This window comes from Sipha flava, unplaced genomic scaffold (assembly GCF_003268045.1).
Source record: "Sipha flava isolate LNK unplaced genomic scaffold, YSA_version1 108_pilon_pilon, whole genome shotgun sequence".
Classification (NCBI taxonomy): domain Eukaryota; kingdom Metazoa; phylum Arthropoda; class Insecta; order Hemiptera; family Aphididae; genus Sipha; species Sipha flava.
This window is the reverse complement of record NW_020271725.1, coordinates 675,972-703,439: the sequence shown is the minus strand read 5'-3', so window position 1 is coordinate 703,439 and position 27,468 is coordinate 675,972. Positions and strand designations below refer to the sequence as shown.

Genomic DNA, 27,468 nt, shown 5'->3' with positions numbered 1-27,468 from the left:
TCATGGTTTGAAAACATATATATGTATATGTTGCTCTTTAAATGTTAATAAATATCATTTATATTCCCCTTTTAACTAGTAAAATATTTACTAACTTCAAATTCAGCGAGCTTAGTTAATTGAAAATATTTTAACATAATATGTCATTTGTTTTTAGTTAAAAAATTAAGTTAAAATATTCATTAAGAAATGTACTGTTTCGTACAGTTCAAAAGACCCTGAATAAATATATATATATATATATATATGAATATTTTCGTATATATGTGTATGTGTGTATGTGAGTAATTCTCGACTTGTGAAACGTTTTCAGACTGTTATATGCACATTAGTTTTTGAATCAATAGTAATACATAAGTCCATCATTGAGCAGATGACACCTAACATGTAAATTATTAAACTTCAAAAGTGTCTCATATAGCAAACGGTATTAATGCTTTGCATAACGCCGTTTTGTTCATGCGTATTTCGTATTAAAATATTTATTATTCACTATTTTTATTTACTCAGCTATTTGCCATACATGTAGAACACAATTAATACCATTGAAAATCCACGGGTAGAATTTACGCCTTTTCCAATAACGATTTCAAGTAATAGTATAATCTAAAACTTCGATTTACTCGAAAACATTTGGTTTTCATAACTCGATAACCTATTCGTAATCATAAACTCACAACTAAATTATATAAATATATAGAATTGACGAGTTGAAATATTAATAATAATCTATTCATGAAAAAACATTACACTAATTATGCATTCAGCCACTCGTGTCAATATGTTACTATCAACACCAACATTTTGTCCGAACTAAAATTAGCATTTGCTTTGTATACGAGTATAATAATTTTCATGGACGAAATATTAATTATTTATACGTTCTCGGAAAGTATGAAAATATTTAATACAACTTTTTAGGGTACAGCTATTTTGCTTAATCAATAGATACTTATGAACATGACAGTTTTTTAAGCAAGGACAAAAATGAACGATTTTCACCTGCTTTTTCTGTACTTATGATATTGTATTTTTTGTTAAATTTATTGAAAAATTCATAATTATTAAAGAACATTTAGCCAAATATTAGCTTCATTTTCAATTCAACACATAACGCATTTTCAACTATGATCAGTCTTTTGATTTTTTTAGTTAGGCAAGTGCATTTTAATAATTCTATATTCTGAATAATTCTAATGTACAAATATCGACATAGGAAAAATACATTTCTCTAACTATAGCTCCCTAACTTATTTCTACGTATATAAAAGTTTTTATTTTTAAAAACCTATATATCATTTGAATCGATCAGCATTTATTTTAGTTATAAAATATAATATCAGCTGTGAAGAACAATTTATGCTTGATATTAAATGTATCTATACATTATATAAAATTGTTGGTAAGTCGTGAAAACTGAGAAAAAAAAACTTTACACGTATTACATCAAATAATACATTCAATTTTAATAAGTTTTTGTAATTTATTATTAATAAACTATTATTTAAAATAGGTGTCGCTGATAAATCGAGAGTAATTGTTCTTTTGCAATAACATCGAATCCTTTTTTGATATATCAATCAATATACCCTCGATTTCACCACTTTGAAATAGTGCCGACATAAATCTGTAGACAATAAAGACGAAAACATAAAATATATTCATGTTAATTTAAAAATAGCTTTATTCACCTAACCAATGACAAAAACAGATTATTTCCTATTGTACTCGTTCAAACAACACCCTAACGGAATTAATTGTTAAAAGATCATTAGCCCGTTTCCTGTGCGCAATAAAATAAAATTGGACATACGTATAACAATTATTACAGCGTAAATGATTATAAAAGATAAACCAACGGAATGGATTGTATGATATAATGAAACGGTAAAATATTTTGATGTTCCATTAGGGGATAAAATAATGGCACTACTGTGTTGCAAGGAGTAGCTTTCTCAAATAATATGTCTGCTGCATTTTTGAGTGCACAAGTCACGATTATGAAGAGTTTTGATACAATAACACTTAAAAAAAAAACAATATTCAAGTCACTTATTTTTTTATAACCTACCACTTCGTCGTTGTTGGCTAACTCAATTTTATCATTAGCCATAGAGTTGATTTTGAAGACTTCTTTAGAAAGTCTGACCTTTTTTTTTATTTCATATAGAACAAAACAATAAAACGCTTAATATGTTTATAACTAAGATTCACGAAATTTTATGAGGAGTGGACGAGTTAAGTTTATATTATACACTAATTTGTATTATGGTTCACATCAAATTTCGTTTACAAATAAAACTGAAACATCAGTAATTGTAGTTTTATCTATCCTTACTCGTGTAAGTTTAGTAGTGTAATATTATTATAGTTATGAAAAAAAAATTAAAACAATTAAATCTATAAAAACGAAATCAACATCGAGGTAATTGAACTTAAATTAAAATAATAAAGAGTAGGTAAAGATTTAAGATAATAAATATTTAGTTCACTCGAATGTCCCATAAATAAATATTTTTTTGTTTTTCTCACTAAGTATATTAAATCTTACATTAACTTGTCGTAATATAACCGTTTTGAAATGTGTGACACAAATAATTTTATATAACAATTACCTGGTTTAACAAGAATGTTATTTGTATCTAAAACTTTCAAATAAACAATCTACAAATTAAAATTACTAAAAAGCTTATCTAGTTAAATTTTCTTTAAAAGTTTACCTTCGATCAAAAAAGATTTGTAACTTTTAGTCGCGGAAAAATCATTTTAACTATAGGCTTTAATGAAAACTGTAGATACTTCTTATTATTACAATCAAGTAAATTGATATCATTAAGGTATTCAAAGAATGTGTTTATGTATGATGATTTATAACTACTTTCTCTATATCAAAATCTTTTAATTATATAATAATACACTGTACTCATAATAATATTATGATGTTCGTATATGAATGTATTTATTTATTTACGAGTATGTGTAAGTATGATTAACTTTAATTTAAAAATACGTGTTATAGTCTCCTCGATTATTCAAACTAACAATGATAAAATCAATATACTCCGATGTTTATTTAAAACATAATTGCTTCTTTCATTGGATATAGCATTTATGTACATTATAATTAAATGAAATGTATAGGAATGCAAGAGAATTCAAATAACAATCTCGACACTGATATTTAAACAGTGAACTTTGGTATTCCGATAAAACGTGTGTCCGTATAATAATAACTGATAATTATATGCCGTAAAATGAATGAAAATAAACCAATATTAGTTTTTAACATCTAGGTATAGAGGATTAAGTTTCAGTTCATACGAGTCCTTATACTGTGTAAATAAAACCATATCAGAAAGTTTTTACGGACAAAAACTTAATTATATCAAAAACAACTAAAGTTGAAAGGGGAAAACGTCTATGAGACATATTTTTTAAAAATTAAATTCGTTAATTAAATGATTATTATTAATAAATTTTTTTTTATATTCCATAACGCAAGGAGTTGTAAAAAATAATATAATAACTTTAAAACATGATTTAATATAAAGATTAAACATTTTTTAAAAAATTATACGTACCAAAATGTATTGGAAAAACTTTTATTTAACCGTTCTTCATATATTTTTTACAATTGTTATTTTAATTAATATACACAAGTATATATAAATTTTCATCTATGAACGATTAAGTTAAACATTTTTTCGTATATCTCACTACATTTTTACTTTCAACCCTCAAAAAAAAAAAAATCATCAACCAATTATGGTTACAATACACTTTCGGGGACACTAAACTAATCGAAAACATTAATATGTTAAAAAAGATTGATGCATCAATATATACAATTTTTGTTTGTTTGTTATAAATAATATTAAAATATTATTTTATAATTTAATATTAATAAAATAATACAATAATTGATATGATTTTTTTAGAGCATAAAATGCGTATACAGGGTTTAATTCATTAAAGGAGGAAAAATCGATAAATTATTTTATCGTTTTAGTGTAAAACAATCATTCAATGTCGATTAAATCGATCATATATTTTCATTAGTTAGTTCGGATATCGAGTGCGGCGGAAACGGGTCTAAAAATACATTGAACTAATAACAGATGAACATTTAACGACGATCGTTGTGATTGCGTTACCGTTATGGTACAACATAATATACGGAAAGATTTTTTTTTTCCACCGTCAACCGTTATGATATCCTTGGTCAAATTATTCCCGTATTTTTCCCAAAACGATTATTTCGATTGGCTTGAGATGGTTGTGAATGATTGCGAAACAGAACGCCGAACTCGATGCGTACGTTGACCAAAATGATACGTAGCACGTGAAAACGATTACGAAAACGACTGTTAGCCAACGAAGACGACTTTGTTTGCTCAACTGTCGTTTGCGTGTGCTGTCGCCCATAACTTTGGATGCGAAAACAATATTTTCCGCGAGGGACCGCGGGGGTAGGGGACGAGGGTGAACCCGGGATCGTTCTGCGTAACACTTGTCGACGAACAGTACGCGGTACCCCGAAAACGGTGTCCGCGCAACGGTCGCGGAGAACGGAGGGCGAAAATCGCAAACAACGGGGAACGACACGCGCGCGTGCAACAACAGCGGCCGCAAGTGTTCGGCCATCGTTTGCACAGGTGCGACGACAGCGCGCGTTAGTGCACCCGGTCGTCGGTTGGCCCGGCCGCGAAGACAATCGAAGCTATCATGTCGCGCGCGAAGCACATAGCCGCAACGTTGGCGTGCGCGTTGGCCGCGACCAGTTGGCGGTGCTGCGACGGTGCCGCGCTGACGGCCACGCCTGGCGATGACACCGACCGCGTGGACCCGGCCGCCAAGTACGACGCGAACTTGGAGTTTCTGAAGAACGTGGCGAGGCACGACGCGTTGTGGGCACCGGTGCTACGCGAGAAGGTGAAAGTGACCGGCACGTTGACCGAGCACGTGAACCGGTACACGACAACCGAGAAGCTGAACCCGGTCGTCGAAGCCGTGGACCCGTTCCTGGAACTGGTGAAGGTGATGAAGTCCAACGCGTTGGTGGGCACGAAGGTGTTGTTCACGGTGGTCGCCATTCGCAACGCGCTCGCGTGCACGGTGCTCAAGCACCTGTCCATCCAAGCGTTGGCGTTGCATCGGCTGATCCTTGCGAACCACCACGTGGTGGCCGTTCCGCACGTGACCCGGTGGCTGGAGCACATGGTCCGTCTGGTCTTGAACAAGCTAGCCGCGCTCGGGTACCGGTTGCCGATAGTGGCTCAAGCCCATCATCACATAACTATGCTGCTGTTGCCGAACGCGGACCCCAAAAACAACGATCTGTACAAAATGGCCACGGATATGTACGCGGAGATTGAGAACAGGTGTGCGGCCCCTACCGAGGGCCACTACTGGACAGTGGTACAGGAACTGAAGCACGAGCGAACGGTGGACGAACTCTATTACTTGCAAGCGCAGTTGAAGGATAAGAACATTGCGGGCTTGGAAGACCTGGACCGCATCGATCAGATAGTCAAGTATAACGGTGAGCTAGAGCTGAAAGACGAAGACATACGGAAGGATTGGTTGGAAAAAATGGGACCCACAGACCTCAGGAAGCTGGCTACTATCAACCGGATCCAGATGAACTATCTGATACTCAATCTGCCGATCAACGCATTAGTTGAGACCCAGTGGAGCAACCTTTTCAAACTCAAGGCGCTGCACGCCGAAGTCGCCACCTGACCACCTTATCGTGGTGTGACAATTCGGGTTCAGTTTTCTGGTACCGGTCCAATGGTGTAGGAAAATAACTTTATATTGCATTCGCGTATAAATAAAAAGTGTTTATTTTACTTTCTTTCTTTCTTTCTTTTTTTTTTTTTTTTTGATTTCAATACATTTAGTAGTAATAATTATTGTATTCGAAAATTATGCACCAACATTATACACTGTCGTTTTTGTTGAAAATATACTATTGTACGAACACAATATTCTAATATTTTCATGTAAACCATTTTTTCATGATCTTTATGAAAACAGCGTTTTCATTCATCGTTAAAAATAATAGGTAAAATGTCATAAGTTGAGTTATTAATATGATCAAGGTGATATAATCACGATACAACGATGTGGCCAATCGAATCAACCGCGTAATATTAAAGGCTATCGCTAAGCCACTCGACTCTGGCTCTCGTCTGGCCGACGTCAAATAATATTATTAAAAGTATTTCAGCCGTAGCAAAAACCACATCTGAAGACGAATTATAGTTTCTAGTATTTTTAAAAATTGGTGATAACTAAAGCTCGGAAGTAGATGCATATTGTATTTTTTTTTTTTCGAACTTTTTAGAAGATGCTATCCAGGCCACAAATGTGTTTCATTAGCATGTAAATCCAAATAACTAATTTTTATTTTGCATTTTAATTTATTTTTTGGTGTTTGTTACGTTTTATGTCATTTTTTGACACTTTTAGGTAATTTTTCCATATTTTTAGTCATTTTTACTAATTTCACACTAGTTCATTTCTTATTGTTTCTTATAGACCATTATGCCGATAACTTAAGACTTGCCCGATTTTATCTCGTCTATTAAATTTGTCGTTGTCGTGTTGTAGTGAATAGTATTATACCTAAATTTTATTATTTTTTCCTAATATTCGATTAGTATCCGATATTATCTCGTCGATTACAGTCGTCACTTCATTGTCATGTTATAGTGAATAATACCTATTATATCTAAATTTTATTATTTTTTCGTAATATTTTCGAAATAGCAAAAATTAAAACGTCGGTTAGTGTTCGTTTGCGTCTCCCAATCACTTCAGTGGATGTGGAGAGAAATTTTTCTAAATATAAATATTTATAAATAGATAATCGTCATTGATTTACTTTTAATAACATCAAATACGCTCTAATCATACAATGCAATGATTTTGATTTTTGAGTAATTTGTAAGTTTTAATAAATTTATATAGAATATTATAGTAAAATAGAATAAAATATTTTAAAAAAATGTATTTTTATTAGTTTAAAACAAATATTTGGAATTATTAAGGTAATTTTTTTAAGAACATTTGTTGTCATTTTTATATCATATTTGCCTCTTTTTTTAGGTAATTTTTTAATGTTTTTAACTTCCGAGCCCATAATCCTAACGATATTATTCGTTAACGATAAATAATATCAATCATATTGGTTCGACTGTTCCGTTGTATGATGAAATCACAGTTTTTTTTTTTTTTTTAGTAGCAGACGTATATTTGACAAAGCGAACACTCATAAGTGTCATACACGATTCCCGTTCCGCGTACAATACTTGAAAACATGTAATTCGTCGAAATTATACTAACATCAATGTCCCAAAAATAACTTATTGATTATTTTGTTTAACAATCGGTAATCATAATGCTCTTATAGCTCAATATATGACGCTTTGAAACAGGAGATGCAATTATATATTACAAAAATTAGTCATTAATTAAAAAACGTGCTGTTACATAAATACGATTTTATATCTAAAATCGAATCGCTCGAGTAACACGATACGTAGAAGATTCGCGATGCGTTTTGTTTGATTTACACTGGTCTGTTTTTAATACGTCCGTCCCCGTTTTGTCTGTTTCAGTGGGCAAGACAGACCCTTGCCGGGTGGTGAAGTGCTCGCACGGACAGCACTGCGTCTTGGACAAATCGGGCGGAACGCGTTGCGAGTGTCCCGCAGAGAACAAGTGCAGCGAAGACGTAGACGAACCAGTGTGCGGAAGCGATTGGCGGGACTACCTGAGCGCGTGTCACGTCAGAAAAGCGTCATGTTTGTCGGGCCGAAGCATATCAGTCAAATACAAAGGACCCTGCGGTAATAACATCAACAGCATATTACCGCGCGTTATACGGTTATTTCGTTTGTCCGTGGTAAAAACTAAATGTAAAAAAAAAGACGGACAAACGCGTAACAGTAGAGCTTCAAAATGAAGGATAAAATATACAAATTCAGTTACAATATTATAATATTACATCGATCCATTTTCGGCCCCGCACATGGACATTTAACTAAAAGTAACTTTGAGGGTTTTGATAGTAGGCCCAATATATGTTTTGTACTTGAAAACTTGTTATATCGCGCGCAACTTTTTAATCGCTAGCGTAAAAAAAAAATATTTTTAAAAATTATATGTTTTTATTTTCTATCATCATAAACGTGTTCAATTTACGGAAAGAAAATATTAACGACGGTTCAACAGTTTTAATTACGTTAACAGTAGTTAACTATACATATGTATGAGTGTATTATATAATACAACTGTATTTCCCATCTTTTTGTTCAGAATTTGAATACAACAAAAATGGGTGTGGGTGAATTGCGGCCCGGCGTGTCGTTTCCGGTGTTGGAGACCGGTGAATTCCGGCCCGATAATATTTTAGCCGTAGGTTAGTTGCGACCCGACAATATTTTAGCTATAGGTGAGTTGCGGCCCGAATAATTATCATTACCTATGTACCTATTGACTAGTAACTATAGTACGATGCGGTGTTGGCTATACATTTAATGATAAACGAATAACGGTAAACAAATTGTTCGATACGTATGGCAAGTTATATCTTTATATAATGTAATAAATTAATTTTGAATTAGTTAAATCGTTAAGTTTTAAGTTTTTGCCAAAACAATAGAATGTTATTATCATTATATATTATATTCTAGAAACGCAAAATATTATTATATTTATTAGCTTATTTTTCACACATTTTCTTTTTATTATTATTATTTTGACCAAAACAATAGCTAAAAATGAAATTACTAAACGGTATTATTAATTTACGGATATTTTTTTTTTATTTATATTCTTGAAATGACAAATATTAATAATATATGAAAAAACTAGAAAATACGTAGAATTAATAAATTAATGTTGTGATGTTTATATACATGTACTATGTATATTATATATTATTTATGTAGTATATAGATTATTGTATGGGCTGTAACTCGTACGTACCTCTCATAAGCCCGGTCCACAAATCGTCCGTTATTTAGGGTTTGGGCCGCAACTCACCAAGACCCACAAAAATACGCTGAGATGGTTAAAGAAAAAATAAATGTAAATCCGTAATTTTTTTATTGAATAGTTTGGCTCCTTCTTATTATCCTTGATAAAATGGAAATAGAATTCAGACGTACACTTTCTTAAATCAAAAGCCCAGTTGCGTATACACATTGATCCATACGCGTATAATTTATTACACTACATTAGTTAATGTCTATTACTACGTTGTCGTCTTAAAATCGGATTTCACATGCCTGTACCGTTCGTTGATCATTATAACCTCGACGACGACAACGACAACACGACGCCGCGGTATTAAATTATTGTTTTACTAATATCGTTGGTTTTGTCGGTGTATATTGTGTAGTACGCAACGCGGTATAACGGTTGAACATTTGTCATGACGTTTGTGACGTGATAATAAATTTCTAGAATTCAAGTCGTGCACTCACACGCGCCTTATACCATCGCATAGACAAACACCCAAACGCATATATATTGTAATGGGGCCGTAAGATGTTTTTCACACGCGGATTAGGCCATGGATCGATTGAATTTGGTTTTACATTTACTTTGTCTTCGGTGCGATTACAATACATAATTTTCAACGCAAATATCGCAAAAATTATGCACAATTATAATAATAGTAATTTTATAATACGCTATCACTTAGTCGTGCTTTGGGATCAAATTGATCGAATTCCATCTGCGCTGCGGCCTTGATAAATATTAAAATATTAAATATTAAAAGGTCAATGCATTTTTGTGATTGATGAAAAATGTTAAGACTATTGAAATAAACCCATTCATATGCAAAATAAATGATTCATCTAACGTATAATACTATAGCTCAGACCAACGTATTTAGTCAAGTCAAAATGTCAAATAAAAACCATCTATTATTTATTATTGATATTAGAGATTGTTAAAAAACACCGTTGAAGTATGTTTAGAAGTAACTACATGTCCTATCGACCTGCTGCAAACCTTACGTCCCTTTTTAGATACTTTTTTGAAGAACTAATACAGTCTTGGTAAAAATGATGTATTGCGCGTAGAATCAAACGACGTTAAGAATCACCGCGACCGTGTGGTTTCTGACTTTTAGCGGAGATCGATTGGTAAAAAGAAAAAGTTAACAAAACGTCTTTACACAGAGCCCGACAAAAGAAACTATATTACACAATTGGTGACAAGAAACATGGACATTTATTGTTAATGAAACTTATAGAAGAAACAGGCGATTAGAGATATTAAAAATTCTCGTGGTGATTGAACAAACACGACATTTTTTAGGACGTTGATCGAACAACATTTGTACTAAATGTTTTTTGTCTCCGATGTCGGATAGATCTAGCCCGACATCGATAAATATCGTCGAGTATGTATAAAAACGTATGCGGAAAGCCATTGTCGACTTGTTATTACAGCTCCTCAAATAAATTATCTAAAAAACAAACAACTCGAGTATTAAATAATACGGCTGATAATTTGTTCAGCTTGGTTCTTCTAGTACACTCAAGTAGAAGTATTTGAAATTTTTAGGTATATCAATCTCTAAATTTAAAAATAAAAATATGTACTAAATACCGTTGGCAAAAATTGAAATATAATATTCTGTACTCAAATCGTTGTTGGATATAATGAAAATATTTTAAGAATAGAATAATCATTTTCTAGATAGAGTACCACCTGGAATTAATCCAAATAGTTTACGTGTACTCTTAGTCAATAATATATATCAGCTAAAATAATTTTCATTATGATGTTAAAATAAATAATATTTAATGTTTAAACCGTTTATTTCATGATTTAAAGCTTGGTATGGGTTTGTTTTGTTTATTTCCCTATCCGTTCGATCAATAACTTTTAATCATTTAATGTGCATTTATTGCAATTCAACTATACTTATACTTATAACAGTTATCATGTTAGTAAAATATAGATTAACTAAATATACAGAATTATATTTTTATCATTTGAAATCAAGTCTAATTTAATGTCGACGAATATAATCTAAATAACCTTTGGTGAAGGGCATGCTAAGGTATGTGCAGAGGATGAAATTTGTGCATGAAATGTTTAACAATTCTGATAAAGATCGAAGATGTAATGACTGTTATCGATAATAAACTCAAAGCAATAGTTACGTAAGGACAATCATACGATTTACATTTGCAAAATTCATGATTCTATGCAAATTAGACTTTTAACGAGTAATTTTTGGAAAGAAGGCGATTGACTAAACGTCAAAAAAAAAAAAGGAAACTGTGGGTGTAATTAATGACGCGATTGCTGAGCTAATCAATGCCGTGAAAATATGGCAGAACGTGTTTAAAAAGGAAATTATCCATTAGCAAACTAACCGTGTTAAATAAATGCTTGTTCAATGTGCTATAATACTATAATACATGTATCATGTAATTGTGTATTAAACATCATTCAAAACAATTATTTTAAACTCATAAGTTCACCGAAAATTAATCCTGATTGAACCATTGAAATAAATAGTCCCGCCATACAATAGTTACATTATTATTGTAAAAATAAATTATAATTATCACATTATTGTAAAATATATTATATAAAAAACTCTTATTAACCAAAAAAAAAAAAAAAAAGGTGATCTTTGATATCAAATAAGCATAATAGAATATAAATATATAATGTATTACATTTTAAAATATACAAGAAATAAATAATAAAATATACACATATACATCAGCTTAATGTTATACACTCAATAGTTTTATCGGTAAACTATTTTTTTTTTTTTTTTTAACTAAACTCATTGCAACTTTTATGTTTATAATATTATCGATCAATTAAATTAACCCCAAACAACTCCGATAACTTACGGTTTATCAAACAGTGCATTGAGTGCAAGCAAACAATTATTTACTTGAATTCGAGGAATGAAAATAACTATAAAAAAAAAATTGCAAACAACCGTTAGCAATACGCAAAGTCACGTATACGCATCGCGCGCTCCCGGTTAAAACTAAACGTATATAATTCTACAACGTGCACCAGGCGGTCGGTATTGAAACAGGAAAATCTTACGGCACGGACGTCGCGGGTGAAAAATAAGATTGTTTTGTTGACATCGTAGTGATGCGCAAAAAAAAAATAATAAATAAAATTGTAGCCCAGAGTTAAGCTGTCTGATGGATTAGTTGATTGTTGTCGTTTAGATCCGTGCGACTACGTCACGTGCGAATATCCCGAGATATGTCGTCTGGATTACGAGAGACGCGCCAGTTGCGTGTGTTCGGAATTCTGTAGCGATGATTTCATTCCGGTCTGCGGCTCCGACGGCAGAACGTACACAAACGAATGTTTTATACGGCGACAGGCGTGCAGAATGGTACCAGACCTAAGGATCGTATCGCACGGCCAATGCGACCAAGGTACAGAGCACTCGTATAGTTTTTATATCTTTTTTTTTTTTAATTTTTTTTTTTTTATTATGTATATATATATTTATAAACTTTTATTTGGTTAAACGCAAACGGTAGGAACAAAAACGACGTTTGTGGTTAAACCATTATTTCAATACGGTGCGGTTAATGAAAACGTGTACGCCTGCGTACACCTAATTCCGGAGTTTCGGAATTTGAAATTTTAATTCGAACTACGCAGAGTGAACCTTGCTTACCGATTTTCAGAACGATTAGTACAAAACCCATGGGGTTGGTTTTATTTTTGCCTCGTTGCCGTGTGGTATATACTTTTAACCACATTTGGGACAATAGAGACAAGTTCCCGTTCTCTATCATTAAAATGTGTATTATAATTACTCACTCTTTCGAAACGGTTTTTTTTATTCTTTTCGAAACCCTACGTGTTTTGTTTTATAAACTGTACTCCGTACATCCATACCGGCTTTTGAATTACTTAAAAGCCACAGAGCCACAATGTGTACACCTTTTCATTTTCAAACAAAAAAACATGTTCGAAAAATTTCGTTTGCAGGCATAAACCCGTGTTTGAATTTCACGTGTTGGGAAGGATCGCACTGCGTGATCGACCGTCTGGGCATCGCCGAATGCCGCTGCCCGGAACCCAACCTTTGCGAAACGTCGGTGCGGCCGGTTTGCGGAACCGACGGTTATACCTACGAATCGAAATGCGAATTAGAGCGTAGCAGCTGCAGCAAGAGGTCCAACGTCAAATTAGCGTACGATGGACATTGTGGTGAGAGCTACACGTCATAATAATTATACATGCGTATCATATTATACCGGGTACACTAACAAAATCTAGATAGTTCGATTTGTTAGAAGTCGGGGAGGAGGGTAAAAGTCCACGAATCATAAAGTTGTTTTCCAGGACATGATGCTTTGAGGTAAACTGCATAGAGTATTGTTCCACGTATTCATATTTTGCTCAAAACCAATACAATAAAACGGAAAAGCATTATGGTACCTATGTATATGTTATGATTTATCGAGTATGTCTCTTTTTAAATCCCATTTCCACTTTACGTAGCATATATTAATTTGTTATATTAGTAATAGAAATAGTCGAATGGTTCATAAAGATAAATGCTTGCAAATTCTATTTTTTCTCATTTAAGTAAGCCACTGTTCCCTTTCCTGGCCTGAAGCTCACATTGTTATTAACTTCAATAATTTTATATCTTAACTAGAAATGCATATCAAAATAACATAGACAATTTTCCACCAATATTACAATGGCCGTCGTTGTAGTTTTATGAGTTGAGATGCCTTATAATAGTGTTATTACTCAGTAAACTATAATTAAGTTAATCAATCCAGTGCTCGACTTGGCAAAATTATAGAAGGAGGACTCTATTTACTTTAAAAAAAAAGAACGTCCCCAAAACTGGCTGAGCGTTATGATTATAGCGTAATAATAATAGGGGGACGCTAAAATTTCTGAAAATAAGTTGGGGTAATCCGTTCCCCTGTGTTCCCCCTCAAGTCGAGCACTGAATCAATCTCATACAACCATTGGGGAAACAAAAGAAATGCAGTATATCGTTACTATAATATTCGGTTTAAAAACCATGGTTTACCTACTCATATTTTCTCTTATATACACTACGAGAATAAAATAAAATCTATCACGAAATTAAAACCAAGTAAATAAGAACAAACCAAGTCTAGAAGTTCGAGGAGTAAGGATGATAGAGCAAAGGCACAACTCATACCCGCCCCGCTGCCCTGATCTGCCATCAAGTCGATTGTGTCGATTGAACCATGCGCGGTTCACAATATTATGATTTATTTGTGCAGAAGATGGAAATCCTTGCCGGGAATACGTATGTAACTACGGGGCCTCTTGTAGAGTAAGCGACGGAAAAGCAGTCTGTGAATGCCCTTTGTGTTCCGAACATCATAACCCCGTGTGTGGTACTGACGGCGACACGTACAGTAACGAGTGCAAGTTGAAGTTCCGTGGTTGTCAACAGAAACAAATAATTGGAGTGGCTTATAAGGGAGCTTGCAGTAAGCAAACTATATCAACCCTAATTATTACCGCTGCCATTAGTCTATATAATTATAAAAATAATGATAATAATATTTTCAGGCGATTGTTCGAAAATGAATTGTCAGTTTCACTCAGTATGCGAAAGTGACGGCATGGAGGCGAAATGTGTTTGTCCTACGTTCAAATGCGCAAACGTAAGCACACAACACAATCACGTAAATACAACAGCTTAACCATAAATCAGAACTAAGTACATAAGGTGCAATCGTATTATGCGTACTTAATGTTTTTCAATTAATCAAGTACAATGATAATCCTAGTAGAGAATACATTTTATCCATGCAATCAAACATAGTGATTCGTACGTATACACTCTACGATCTAAATGGCATATTTTCATAATTTCTAATTTCAATGTCGGCCAATAAACATCTTTACAAAACTTAATCACGATACAGTCACAATATTGTTACTTGTCTAAATAGATCAAAACATAACGCATTTTTATGATTTCGGTCATTTCTTTGTTCGATATTTTCAACGTCCCTTTTAAGCATCCCTTAACGATTCGCGCTTTGTACTAAAACTTATATTTAATATATTTATTTACAATAATACCCGTATGGGTTATGTTAATTTTCATTCAATATTTATATTAACTCCCAACTCATTGCTTGTTTAATGACGTTCGTTTTGTACTCATAATCCTAGTATTTATGACAGGAAGGTAGTTCGCTTATCCCTGTTTAATTGTTAACTATTTTCTATAGTGATACTTCAAACTTTATTCCCTACGAGAACATACGAGTACTTAACATAATACTATTACAATGCTAAGTTTACAAATTAATTAATAATTATTAATATACCTAATTGTTCACTGAATGAATTATAAATATTTAAAATAAAATATTAAAAATATATCATACACTTTGGCAATGGTACAACAATGGATGTTTTTCAATATAAAGTGCATAATGTTTATCACAATCATAGAAGGTGCATGACGATTTACTAATTACATTCATTATTTTTATACAATTAAGGTTTTTATTTGCACAACAATTTAAAATCATTAACTTTTAGCTAATTAAACATATTTTTTTTTAAGAAAACAAAGTTTAAAATCTAACTATTATAAAACAAATAATTTTTTAAGTAATTACTAAATTTACGTGAGACACCTATGCATGTACTCAAATAATTGCAAAAATCAATAGACTACTTATAATTATTTATTTACAAAACTCTGGTTAAAGTATTACAATATAATTTTTAGTAATGCCAAACATACAGTCATAATTATATCTCAACTATAACTTTACTTATTAATCACGAGATGAATTTAATGGTGACTTAAAGTTTCTATTTTATTTTCAAAAATATAAGTATTTTGAAATTTCGTTTGTTATATACGTAATAGATTGTTATTGCAATTAAGTTTACGGTAAAACATACTCGATAGCGTATAAAAACTTTTATTGCATTCTATTTTTAATTCAATAAAACCTTCTGGTAGATTATGAAGTTTTGAACACGCGTGTCCTATTGGCTTTGTTCAATATAATTAAACCTCGACAACTTTTGTACTCGTATACGTTCATCATGTACCACGTTTATAATTTTACTATTTACAGTTGTCCCTCTCTCACCATGAATTGCCCATAAGTTATCTCGATCTAAAACCAATCACAAATAATTAAATAATTAAATAATATTGAAGTATTAAACACTATAATTGTACGCTAATAACAGAAATAATAACCGTGTAAGCGTTTTGGTAATAAAAATTATATCGCTACTTCTTCCGAAAGTCAACATTTTAACAAACGGACTAAGACTCATCTGACATTTGATTTTATCGAATTGAAAATAAATTAACCATGGATAGTGATATATAGGTGTACACGAGCTTGTGTTTATATATATATATATAATGAATATATTGATAAGGATCAGCTATAATTGATAGAAATTTCGGAAATAATTGATTGTTAAAAATAGGAAGACTAAGCCAGCTGTTACGTACAACCAAAAATCATTAAACCAGTATAAATGGTTACAATTAATTTAGAATTTATTAAAACTATATGAAATCTACTCTGACAGTTAATTAGAATGAACACTAATTTATGTATCCAGGCAAGCGGTAAAGTTTGCGGTTCCGATGGTATTACGTACACAGACCTTTGTCATCTACAAAATTCTAGCTGTGCAACAAGGAAGAAAATATTTGCTGCTTACGCGGGCGAATGCGGTACGGTGATTAATTCTCTGAGTTTCCTATGTTACCTCAAAATCACACGCATTAAATGATTTTAGGGTCGTGTCACGATCAGAAATGCAACTGTCCTAGAACATGCGTGGACACAAAATCCAAAGAACCCGTTTGTGGCTCTGATTTGATCACTTATAACAGCGAATGCGAACTTCTTCAACAGTCATGTGTAAAAAATGGCACACAAAACTTAACGATCCTATTTTACGGCGATTGTAAAGAATCCTCGTCCATCGGTAAAGATATGTTTGCATTATTTTGATCACTCCCGAATTCATGATATATTTCACACTTCTATATAACCCTGTCGTAAAGAAGTAGTTCAAGTATTAACAATGAAATTTTGCACTACGCGGTGCTCTATCATGCAGGTAAAATATTGAAACCTCATGAATCGGTCGATAACAGCGTCTACAGCAACAACGACGTATGCAAAGATATCAAATGCGACTTTGACGCTACTTGCGAAGTCGGTCCTGATGGGTTTCCTAGGTGTTCTTGTATATTCAACTGTTCTACTGACACTTCACCTGTTTGCGGTTCGGACTTCCGAACTTATAATTCGTTATGTCAGATGAAATTAGAAGGATGTCAAAGACAACAAGAACTTCGGCTGAGACCCATGGAACTGTGTCAAGGTATGTGTGCGCCTGTATTCTGTGTAATAGATGGTTTAAAATTTGAATATTCGAGCGTCGTGTGTTAAGGCATGGAAGTGAAACCTTGCAATGGTAAGAAACCTTTGAAGGATCATCTCAACGGGAGAGAATTAGACTGTGGCCACGGCCCTGATAGGCAAGATTGTCCACCCAGCAGCTATTGCCATCAAACCTCTAGGTTTGCAAAATGTTGCAACAAATCCGATCGTGGTAATATTTCTTAGTTTTTCAATGCATATTGATATACGTGGTAAGAAATACGATGTATTATAATAATATTTTACTGTTTGTTTAGAATCGACAATCATTTTGGACAGTTGTCAAAATTACTCTCATGGATGTTGTCCTGATAAAAAGACACCGGCAAAGGGACCGGAAAACCTAGGTTGCCCTTCATTATGTAACTGCAACAAATTAGGTAGAAATTAAATTTCAAAAACTTCACAACACTTAGAACTCCAATCACTTTAAAATTTATTTATTTTAGGGTCGATGTCAGAAGAATGTATTGACAGTAAATGCATATGTAAATCTGGAGTTGGAGGAGAAAAATGTGACCGGTGTGAACCCGGATATTGGGGATTACCGAAAATTTCATTGAATCACCACGGGTGCATTCGTAAGTAATATTAAAAGAAAGATTATATCTTAACATTAATTATACCACATATAATTTCAGCTTGTGGGTGTTCTCTACTCGGTTCAGTACGAGACGACTGCGAACAAATGACCGGTCGGTGCGTATGTAAACCGGGAGCTATAGGACCTAAGTGTAATAAATGTGAAGATAGTTCTAAAGTCTTAAGTCCTGCTGGATGTGTTTCAGGTATGTATATCAGAATTAAACCTAATCAAACATAGACGTTTTAAATCAAGATAAAAATTACTATTGAGTATATATTAAATTAATTTTATATATATTATATAATATATATAAAACACTGTCATATATAAAAAAAAAACCTATTCTTCATTGTGTACTGTTTTTTTAACTATATTCAATAATAATTTGGTTTGTAGCTGATGAAGCTATGCAAAATTTAACATCTTGTAGTCAACTAATATGTTATTATGGCGGTGTGTGCGAAATGAACAATGACAAACCATCATGTGTATGCCGGGCAACATGTGCTGAGGACGCAACACGTACAACTGTAAGTCTATTACTAATGCAATTAATAGTTGACATTTGAATCAAAATTTAATATTTAGTTAGTATGTGGGAGTGATGGACAAACATATAGTTCTGAATGCCAATTAAAATTGTATGCGTGTCGCTATCAAAAGGACATTGTTGTAAAATCACATACCTCTTGTAAAGGTACTTGATATTTCATATAGTGTAAAACGTTATCTTAATGTTACTAATCGCAATTTTTTTTTTTTTTGTCAGATGAAAACCTTATACCTGGCACGGAAGGACCGAAATTTACTGAACCTCAAGACATCGTCATTTCGAAATCGACACGACATCTACTGTTTTCCGAGCTGCCCAATTTTTCTTATAACACATCCGGTATCTATGATATTGACATTATACCCGAAGTCCAAGACTTGACGGGAAGAACTACGTCAGAATCTACCGATAGAGATATATCCATATGCAATCCAAACCCATGTCAAAATGGCGGTGAATGCGAAGAGCTGAATTCTAGTGGATTCCAGTGCCATTGCACTGTCTCGTACAGCGGTACCATTTGTTCCAATTTGGAAGAAATTAAAGGTAAATCATAATTGTTTAACAATAATGGATGGCTTATCATCACACCCCTAAAAAAAAAATTAACATAATTTTCAGAACACAAATCCGCTGCTTTCAACGGGCATTCGTACGTACAGTTGAAAAAATTAAAAGCATATCACAGGTTTAGTTTAGAAATGGAGTTTAAAAGTTTCTCGGATGACGGTATTTTACTGTACGACCAGCAGCAATCCGACGGATCTGGAGATTTTATATCAATAGCAATAATCAACAAGTTAGATATCCCTCGATGATACCTTCCGAACATCTGCGGTGCAAGACTGACTATTTTTGTTTCTTATAGGTTTGTCGAATTCAAATACAATCTGGGCAACGGAGCCGTGGTTCTAACGTCCGTGCATCCTATCGTGATCGGAGTACAGCACAAGATCGTGGCCAAACGGTATCAAAAAGATGGGCTGTTGCAATTCGAAAACTATGAGCCAGTGCGCTCAGTTTCCATGGGTTCGTTGAGGTCATTGGACCTCAACGACAACGCTTACGTCGGATACGTTCCAATAGTCCACAAAAAGTAAGTGAAATATAATATTTTACCAACTACGACAGCGATACAGTTATTACGAACGCATGATTCCCGCAGAATATTCGAGAACATCGGCGTGAAATCGGGATTGATCGGGTGCATATACAGTATGAAAATCGGACGCTACGCTGTTAACCTTTTGGGATTCGAAGACAACGATTTGGTGACGAAATCCGAAGGCGTAACGGAGTGTCAGAAAAGTTGTACAAACGGCACGTGTAGCTGTACTGGTAGGATTCCCAACAGTATTTGATTCGATAGGAATTATCTTTTATTATTACGTTACGATGGCTATTATATTATTGCACTCGTTCGTATATTTGTGTCCCACGCAGGCGACACGTGTTACGATGACATGGCTTGTTCTTCCGAGCCTTGCAGCTTTGGGTCTACTTGCGAATCGTTACCGGGCGGTAGATACGCTTGTTTCTGTCTTCCCGGGCTCACCGGTCCGAACTGTGATAAATGTAAAATGTCGACGTCCTGAATAATAAAATACAGTATATTGCTTACACAACGGTTTTCTTTCGCAGTCGAGTATGGTTTGACCAAATATTTCTCGCCGGAATTCAACGGAAAAAACTCGTTTCTCAGCATACCGCTATCCGAGGATTTGCGCAGAAGTACACGGTTGGAAATATGGTTTGGCACAACTTCCGACACGGGCCTGCTGTTGTATTGTGGTCAATCGTACACCGGACAAGGAGATTTTATTTCCGTTTACCTGTCGGACGGCTACGTTAGACTGACGTTTGATTTGGGCAACGGTAAAACGAACATCAGGTAAGATATGATAGGTATTATAGTATTGTTATTATCTATATATCATATACAAAGTGGCTATTCATACCGCAAAAAAATAGGTATGATATGCTTATTATATATTATGGTATACCTAGATGCATGTTACATAATTGCGATTATTTTCCAATTTATAGCACCGACAAAAAAATCGTTTTTCTGCCCGAATGGAATTTGTTGAAAATCAAGAGATTCGACAATCAAGCTTCTGTTCAGCTGAATAATGGAAACATCAACACCATCAGCTCTAGTTCTCCGCTCGTGGAGTTAAACCTGGAGCTCCCATTGTACATTGGTGGCGTACCGTAAGTTGAACAATAGTTTCAGTCCTTTCAGATGACGCATGGGATTTCAAAGGGTAAAACTTTTTCCTTTTTCCAGCCACACCTTGACAGTGAACAAAGAATCGATGGCCAACAAACCGTTTTCCGGCATCGTTCAGAGAGTAATACTCAACGAGAAAGCGTGTAACCTATCTGCAGGCTTCAACCAAGAGGTGACTCATTACCGAGGAGCTCCTTGCGGTTACGCAATGTGCCTGAACGGTGGTACGTGTTTTCCCGTTCTCTCGAGGTTTCTGTGCCATTGCGGTCCACAACACTTTGGGCCATTGTGCGAACACAGTGAGTATTCAAAACAATTTTACTGACACAAAAAACACATAACGGTATCACGTAAAACGTCGCAAGTCAATAACATATTGTGTTTGTGTATATAGCTCATAAATTGTAATAATAGCTGGAGAAAAGCAATTTTACCCGACGAGCTCAAAATTCGATTCTTGGTAATTAAGAATATTGTATATAAAGAGAAAAGACTATTCGTTGCAGTTCACCACGATCTTCTTCGATTCAAGTTTGTATTTTCTTTAGGATTTAATTTAGTACTGTTATTAATTTTACCAAAAGTTCCTAGAAGTATTTTCATTTACGTTAATTCCAAATTTTAATACATTATATTATAGCCAATATGAACATTTTATAAATGTTTAATGTTATAGTTTTAAGACGATTTTATGAATACGTTTGTACATGTAAAGCATAAATAAATAAATAATTTTCAATATTGTGTACAAAATCATTTGCATAACTGTATAATACCTACTATTATTACACCAATATATTAATATACTTAATGCTTACGAGATATTCAATATGATAATTGTACTATGTTGATACCAATCACAGATAAATAACACAAAAACCAATAAAAAAAGTTAAATTTAGGTATTATATTTTTGTTATAACATATGTTGTTTATAGTGATTTCTAGACTGAACTATGTAGATTGGTTAACTCGTTTTTTAAAGATAAATGAATGCTGAAATGAATAAATTTTTATTTTTATGCTATGAAAACTTGGTCAACACTGAGCTTAATTAAAATAAACCATTTTATAAGATGAATTCAACGTTTACAAGTTAATTACAAAAAATATTAAACATTAAACGATAATTATATTACAAAAAAATTAAATCACCATGAAACTTAACTGAATTTTATCAAACTTAAATTTTTACCACTTTTAAACCCCTCTTAGAAATATTACTGAACTATCATCATATCTAAATTTAACGATTTGTAAGTATATATATAAAAGATCAAACACATTCAATCTATAAAATTAATTCTTAATTTTTCAGTTAATTTGTACATATTACATTGCTAAAATAGATATTATAGTAAACAAAATGTTCTGAATAAATAATATTTTCCAAAAACTAAAGATATCAATGAATAATTTATCAGATCAAATAAATATTGATTTTAAGAAGAAACTAGGTCAATAATTTGAACGAAATGATATTTCAAGTTCTTTGATAGAACGAATCATCAGAAATATTAAGGCACATGTGTACAGTGTATTTGATACATTCGAACTTGATAATTACTTCACCATGTGAGTGATAAACTACGATCATAATAATAATAAAATTGTATATAAATTAAATATTACAATAATTACGTACATCGTCAATGAGCATGAACACTACAAAATGCGATTTTATGTTACAGTTATACAGTTAACATTAAATAAAAACTATAAAGCTGGGAGTTTTCTAAATATTGCATTCCATTTACAACAAACGAAAGCACAATTCGTTTTATAACATTAGAAATAGAATAAACAATATTTTTACACATATACAAATTTACAACATATTTTTAAAATGTTTGAGATTTAAAGGCACATTTTTATTATTCAATGCCTTTCTCATAGTATTTCACTATTTGCACATGGCGTGATGTTTTTTAGTATTTTTCGACAAGTATAAAAAAGTACGAACGAAAAAATAATTTATACCACCATAATATTACAGTCAACATTTTTGATAAGCTCTATTTTATCGTTTTATTTTTTCTAACCTTCGGTTTATTTTCGCGCATAAATCGAAATCGTAGTAAAAGGCACTTAAAAATTTTGTAGTAATATATTAACATTCTATAATGTTTTGAACATGTTATAAGCCAACTTCGATTTTTCTTTTATCAAAATGTATATGCTACTGTGGATTTTTATACTGTAAGGTCATATTTTGTTATTTTGAAATCATATTTTAAAACAATATAGCATGTAATTGGTTTCTCTTGGTTTATACAGCAAAAAATTCCATGGCAATAACAATACTATACATAATAAATAATGAGCTCAATACACTATAGTACCAGCCCTTGACCGTTTGCACTACATTCGTGTTCTAATTTTAACGAAATTTACAGTCGTAATAGAGAAACATGGACTCGCGTGTCATTGTTTATTTATATTAAATCGCCTTCTGTCGGTCTATATTATATTTAATGTTCGGATGAATTAATAGTTCCACTTAAAACAGAATAGTGCATTTTACAGCGCATAAAATATTTCGATTCCTTTGTGTTATACCTATTGGGCGAGGCGGGCGTGGGTATAATTCAGGCACGGAAATTTGTTATTTAAAAGCTCCTCGCGCACGAAATTAGACTGCTCCGCTCCAAACTCGCGTTTGACTGTGGCACTGCAAAAACCGTAGCACTGCTGAAGACCAGTGCGTACAATGCGCAACGTGTGAGTGGGCACGTCATCACTGGAGATGGTGACGTTTTAAAGGTAAAATTATTTTAATAAAGCAATCTCCCGCGGCGACCGCTGCGACGGTAATAATAAAAACCCAAAGCTAATAAAGAAAGAAAACCGTTCATATATAATTACCATAAAAACTGAAAAACTGAAGTAGCTATATCTTAATAATATAAACAACTAAGAGCTTTTCGAAGAGACTGCGCTAAGCTCGCCTGCAATCTCTCGTGTGCGCAAACTATACAACAATGCTACGGCACAGGCTTCTATTGTTCCCAAGGGCTTGTCTGAAAATCAATTTGTCGCTACTGTTTAATTTAAATCTATACGCACGTATTGCGTGGTTAACGATATTTTTCGTTTACGCCAACAAATAAAATAATTGTTTATCACACCCTTCTTTTATAAAATATATATATATGATTTTATTATGAAGGATTACAATCTATTCATAGAGTACAATAAGTAATATAAATATTTTTAAGATAATTCACAAGTTATATTACACACATAAGGAGGAAATCACATATTTGTAACATCCCTGAATATAATTAAGTACTTAATCTTTTAGTAAGTCCCGGCACCAGTTCCTTCTGAGGCGTCTAGTCGGGTTGCCAGGGAGTGCAAGTGAAGCTAATTCGTTGATCAGTTTGTTAGGATTAACTCGCAGTTTGGAGTGGAAACACTTTTATAAAATAGCAGCAGTTTCGTTGATGAATGGTAATTTGAGGTCGGAATTTAGTGACTTATTTGAGACGAACCAGGGTGCACCAGTTATTACACGTAGACAAATGTTTTGGAAAGCTTGAATAGTTCTTTTATTTGAGCTATTTGCAGAGCCCCAGATTGCGATGCAATACGTCCAGATTGATTGAAGAAGTGTTTTATATAAGATGATTTTAATAGGTATAGTTAAGTTAGAACGAAGGAATGGCCTTAAAAGATGGAATCTGGAATTAAGCTTTTTACGCTTCTCCTTTAGATGAAAAAACCAAGTTAAGCGCCTGTTAAGAATAAGGCCAAGGTATTTAACTTCGGTCGAGTGGGGAATGTTAATGTTGTTTTTGATATAGCTGGGCAGCTATGAGTCGAAATGCAAAAGTGACAAAGGAAGATTTGGATCCATAATTTTTATCTTCCAATTGATGAACCATTGTGGAAAAGTATTTAGGTGAGTTTGTAGTTCTTGAGATGCAATGATATGGTTTGGAAGTTTCTCCAGGATAATAAGGCGGTATCATCAGCATATGTTCCAACAAATAATTGTATCTTCAGATGTGGGCAGATCTGACGTGTTTTAATACACCTACACACTTTTTATAACAACGATATGTAACAATGGATATTTCTGCACATCGATGCAAGTTAAAACTATTATTATTATCAACGATTTTGGATATCGATTATATATTTTGTTCAGTTTCTTGAACCTATACGTCGATTGTTGCCAGTCTAATGTTTTATTATTACAAAATATTGAAAAAATTATTGGTGAAATAACGTCAGAATCGATCCATTGCGTCGTCAACACTACGATATCATAATATAATAACATATTGATGTTTTTTGCCTCATTTTTGTATAAATATATATATATTGTGGGGGAAAGACGTGAGAAAATAAAGAATCTGGATTCCTGAATGAATCGACGCGTGTGCACCTCGCTTCATACACATCGGCGCGCAATAATAGTCGAAAACGATTTCGACAACAATATAATAATAACTCAATAGCCGCCCCAACGAATTCGCCTGAAGCTTTTGCGTTTTTCTCGGAAACCGTTGCAAGTTGTATTCTAATTTTAACACATACATATACACACAACATTTTGACACAAGCATTTAGTAGAATAAAAAAAAAGCACATAATACTGCCGTAGTAGCAAACGTTTGCGCAGCCAACCGTTTCTTTAATCCGCATTATAAGAATTTAAATAAATTATTGCTGTGAAAATAAAACGAGACATTTTGCATAGGTTTTGCTACTCAAAAAAATCAGCTTAAAGCCTTAATCAACGAAGTGCTAAACATCGGAGATAATATATATTTTTTTTAGTAATTTATCGTCATAGAGATGAATCATCCGGCTTCGCCCGTGAAAACTAATGCTTATCTTTGTGTCGGGTTAAGTTAATATAATAATCTATTTATAGGCAAATAAAAAAAAAATTATATTCGTCGTTTTGTAAATTCCATTTTAAATCATATGAGATAAGATTTGTTCTTCGATATTAGGAGCAATGACAATCGTTTTACAGGTATAATAAAACTTTTATTACTTCGTTATCTAAATCACCCGTGAAATATATTTATAAACATTTTGGTTCTTTTGGATTACTGGATAATAAAGAACCGATCAAATGCTAAACTTGACCTTGAACTTAAAATTTCGGCATGAAATGTTCATGCTTGATTTCTCTTCCACCAAACTATATAACACAAAAAGGTGAATTACACAAACAGTATATGGATCTTGATGAGAACATTTAAAACAACTTTTAAATGGTTCAGGTGGATCGAATCTGCAACGTCATCTAAAAAAACTTTCATTTTTGAACAGCAGAGAAATAAATATTTTATAATTATCATTTCTAAATCGTGGTGACATGTTTTTAAACAATTTAATAAGTTGATTACAATTTTCTATGATATATTTCAATAATCCCTCAATTGCTCTCTCATCAGTTTTTTTGATGAAATTATACCATCATCGAGTTATCACGCGTTCTTCACAACTGGCCAAAAAGTAAATTTTAAGAAACTCTGAGTCTTTAATAGGTATTGGCATCAATTTAATGATTTAAAAATAACGTCTATTAGATGTGAGATCGCAAATTATGGTTACATCAATTGACATCATTTGGAAGTAAGAAATACATTTGCGGGTTTTGCGCGAAAATAATTGGCAATTTTAAAAAGTGCAGAGTATTTAATATCTGATGTATCATACATTCAAACGCAAAACAAACAAATGATGCACATTTATAGTAAATGCTTGTTCGTATTCTCTCTCGATCTCGTGCTCTAAATATAGCTATGTGCCGTTCACGCGCTACCCTTGTTCTCGACATTACATCGAACAGACGGCCATCACGCAGTTCTCGAGATAATGTTGTGCATCACTCTCTTTTGTTCTACTTCCATAAGCTGTGTTTATTACCGTGATTCGATTAAAATTACCTTTTAACACGTTTACGTCATCCTTCTTTAGTACTCCGACTGTGGAAATGGAAAATGGAAAGTAGAAAGGATATTTCGGAAAGAAAACATATAAATTACTATTAGAAACTGAAGAAAAGTGCTGTACAAAGTCAGAACTATATCATAAGAATCATCATGAACGAAAACCCAGTTTATAAAAGACCATCGAGGCAACCCCAGTTGATGTAGGAAGATGTGATAAGAAAACACGTAAAGGCACTAAATGAAGGACCGTATTGGAAAGCACGAGCGACTAATACAGAAAAATCTGAAGAATCGGATGTGTGACAGAATGGTCTTAATAGCTGACGAGTCTAAGAAGAAGATACAATATAATACTTATACTTTGTAATAGTTTATTTTTTTGGTCTATATTAGTTACCTATGTAGGCGCGGCAAGTGCCCAACAATTTTATAGGGCTGGCTTGTTCGCCTTAATACAATACAAAGATAATACAAAGATAATAATACAAAGATAAATAATAATACAAAGATTGTGATAATGAGTGGACTGTATAATAAAAATATAGTATAATAATAATAATAATAATAAATGCAAGGTGGCCCTACAGCGTCACAACCAAAATATAAATTATACAATAAAATGAATAAATCAATAATGTGTGGCCCACACGGTGCACACTAATAATAATATAATAAATAAATCAATAATGTGTGGCCCACAC

General features: G+C 33.0%; 2 protein-coding genes across 3 annotated transcripts in view; both read left to right on the top strand.

Moving 5' to 3' along the window:
• LOC112686270 (agrin-like) overlaps positions 1-21,548 on the top strand; it is a 216,703-nt gene extending 195,155 nt beyond the window's left edge. The window contains exons 4-26 of one of the 2 annotated variants that reach the window (XM_025558477.1): positions 7,626-7,856; positions 12,240-12,455; positions 13,021-13,242; positions 14,307-14,519; positions 14,602-14,696; positions 16,645-16,759; positions 16,825-17,016; positions 17,152-17,418; positions 17,488-17,649; positions 17,735-17,857; positions 17,927-18,058; positions 18,119-18,265; positions 18,460-18,593; positions 18,652-18,760; positions 18,833-19,162; positions 19,238-19,415; positions 19,485-19,712; positions 19,782-19,954; positions 20,060-20,191; positions 20,258-20,507; positions 20,663-20,830; positions 20,907-21,148; positions 21,244-21,548. In XM_025558477.1, coding sequence (XP_025414262.1) covers positions 7,626-7,856; positions 12,240-12,455; positions 13,021-13,242; positions 14,307-14,519; positions 14,602-14,696; positions 16,645-16,759; positions 16,825-17,016; positions 17,152-17,418; positions 17,488-17,649; positions 17,735-17,857; positions 17,927-18,058; positions 18,119-18,265; positions 18,460-18,593; positions 18,652-18,760; positions 18,833-19,162; positions 19,238-19,415; positions 19,485-19,712; positions 19,782-19,954; positions 20,060-20,191; positions 20,258-20,507; positions 20,663-20,830; positions 20,907-21,148; positions 21,244-21,257 — 4,073 coding nt within the window. In that variant the 3' untranslated portion in view covers positions 21,258-21,548. The remainder of the gene's footprint in view (positions 1-7,625; positions 7,857-12,239; positions 12,456-13,020; positions 13,243-14,306; positions 14,520-14,601; positions 14,697-16,644; positions 16,760-16,824; positions 17,017-17,151; positions 17,419-17,487; positions 17,650-17,734; positions 17,858-17,926; positions 18,059-18,118; positions 18,266-18,459; positions 18,594-18,651; positions 18,761-18,832; positions 19,163-19,237; positions 19,416-19,484; positions 19,713-19,781; positions 19,955-20,059; positions 20,192-20,257; positions 20,508-20,662; positions 20,831-20,906; positions 21,149-21,243) is intronic. The other variant, XM_025558484.1, reaches the window with a different exon arrangement.
• LOC112686281 lies at positions 4,702-5,852 on the top strand. Its single transcript, XM_025558495.1, has one exon. The coding sequence runs from the start codon at positions 4,726-4,728 to the stop codon at positions 5,740-5,742; it is 1,017 nt and encodes a 338-aa protein (XP_025414280.1). The 5' UTR covers positions 4,702-4,725; the 3' UTR covers positions 5,743-5,852.
• Positions 21,549-27,468: the final 5,920 nt, after the last annotated feature.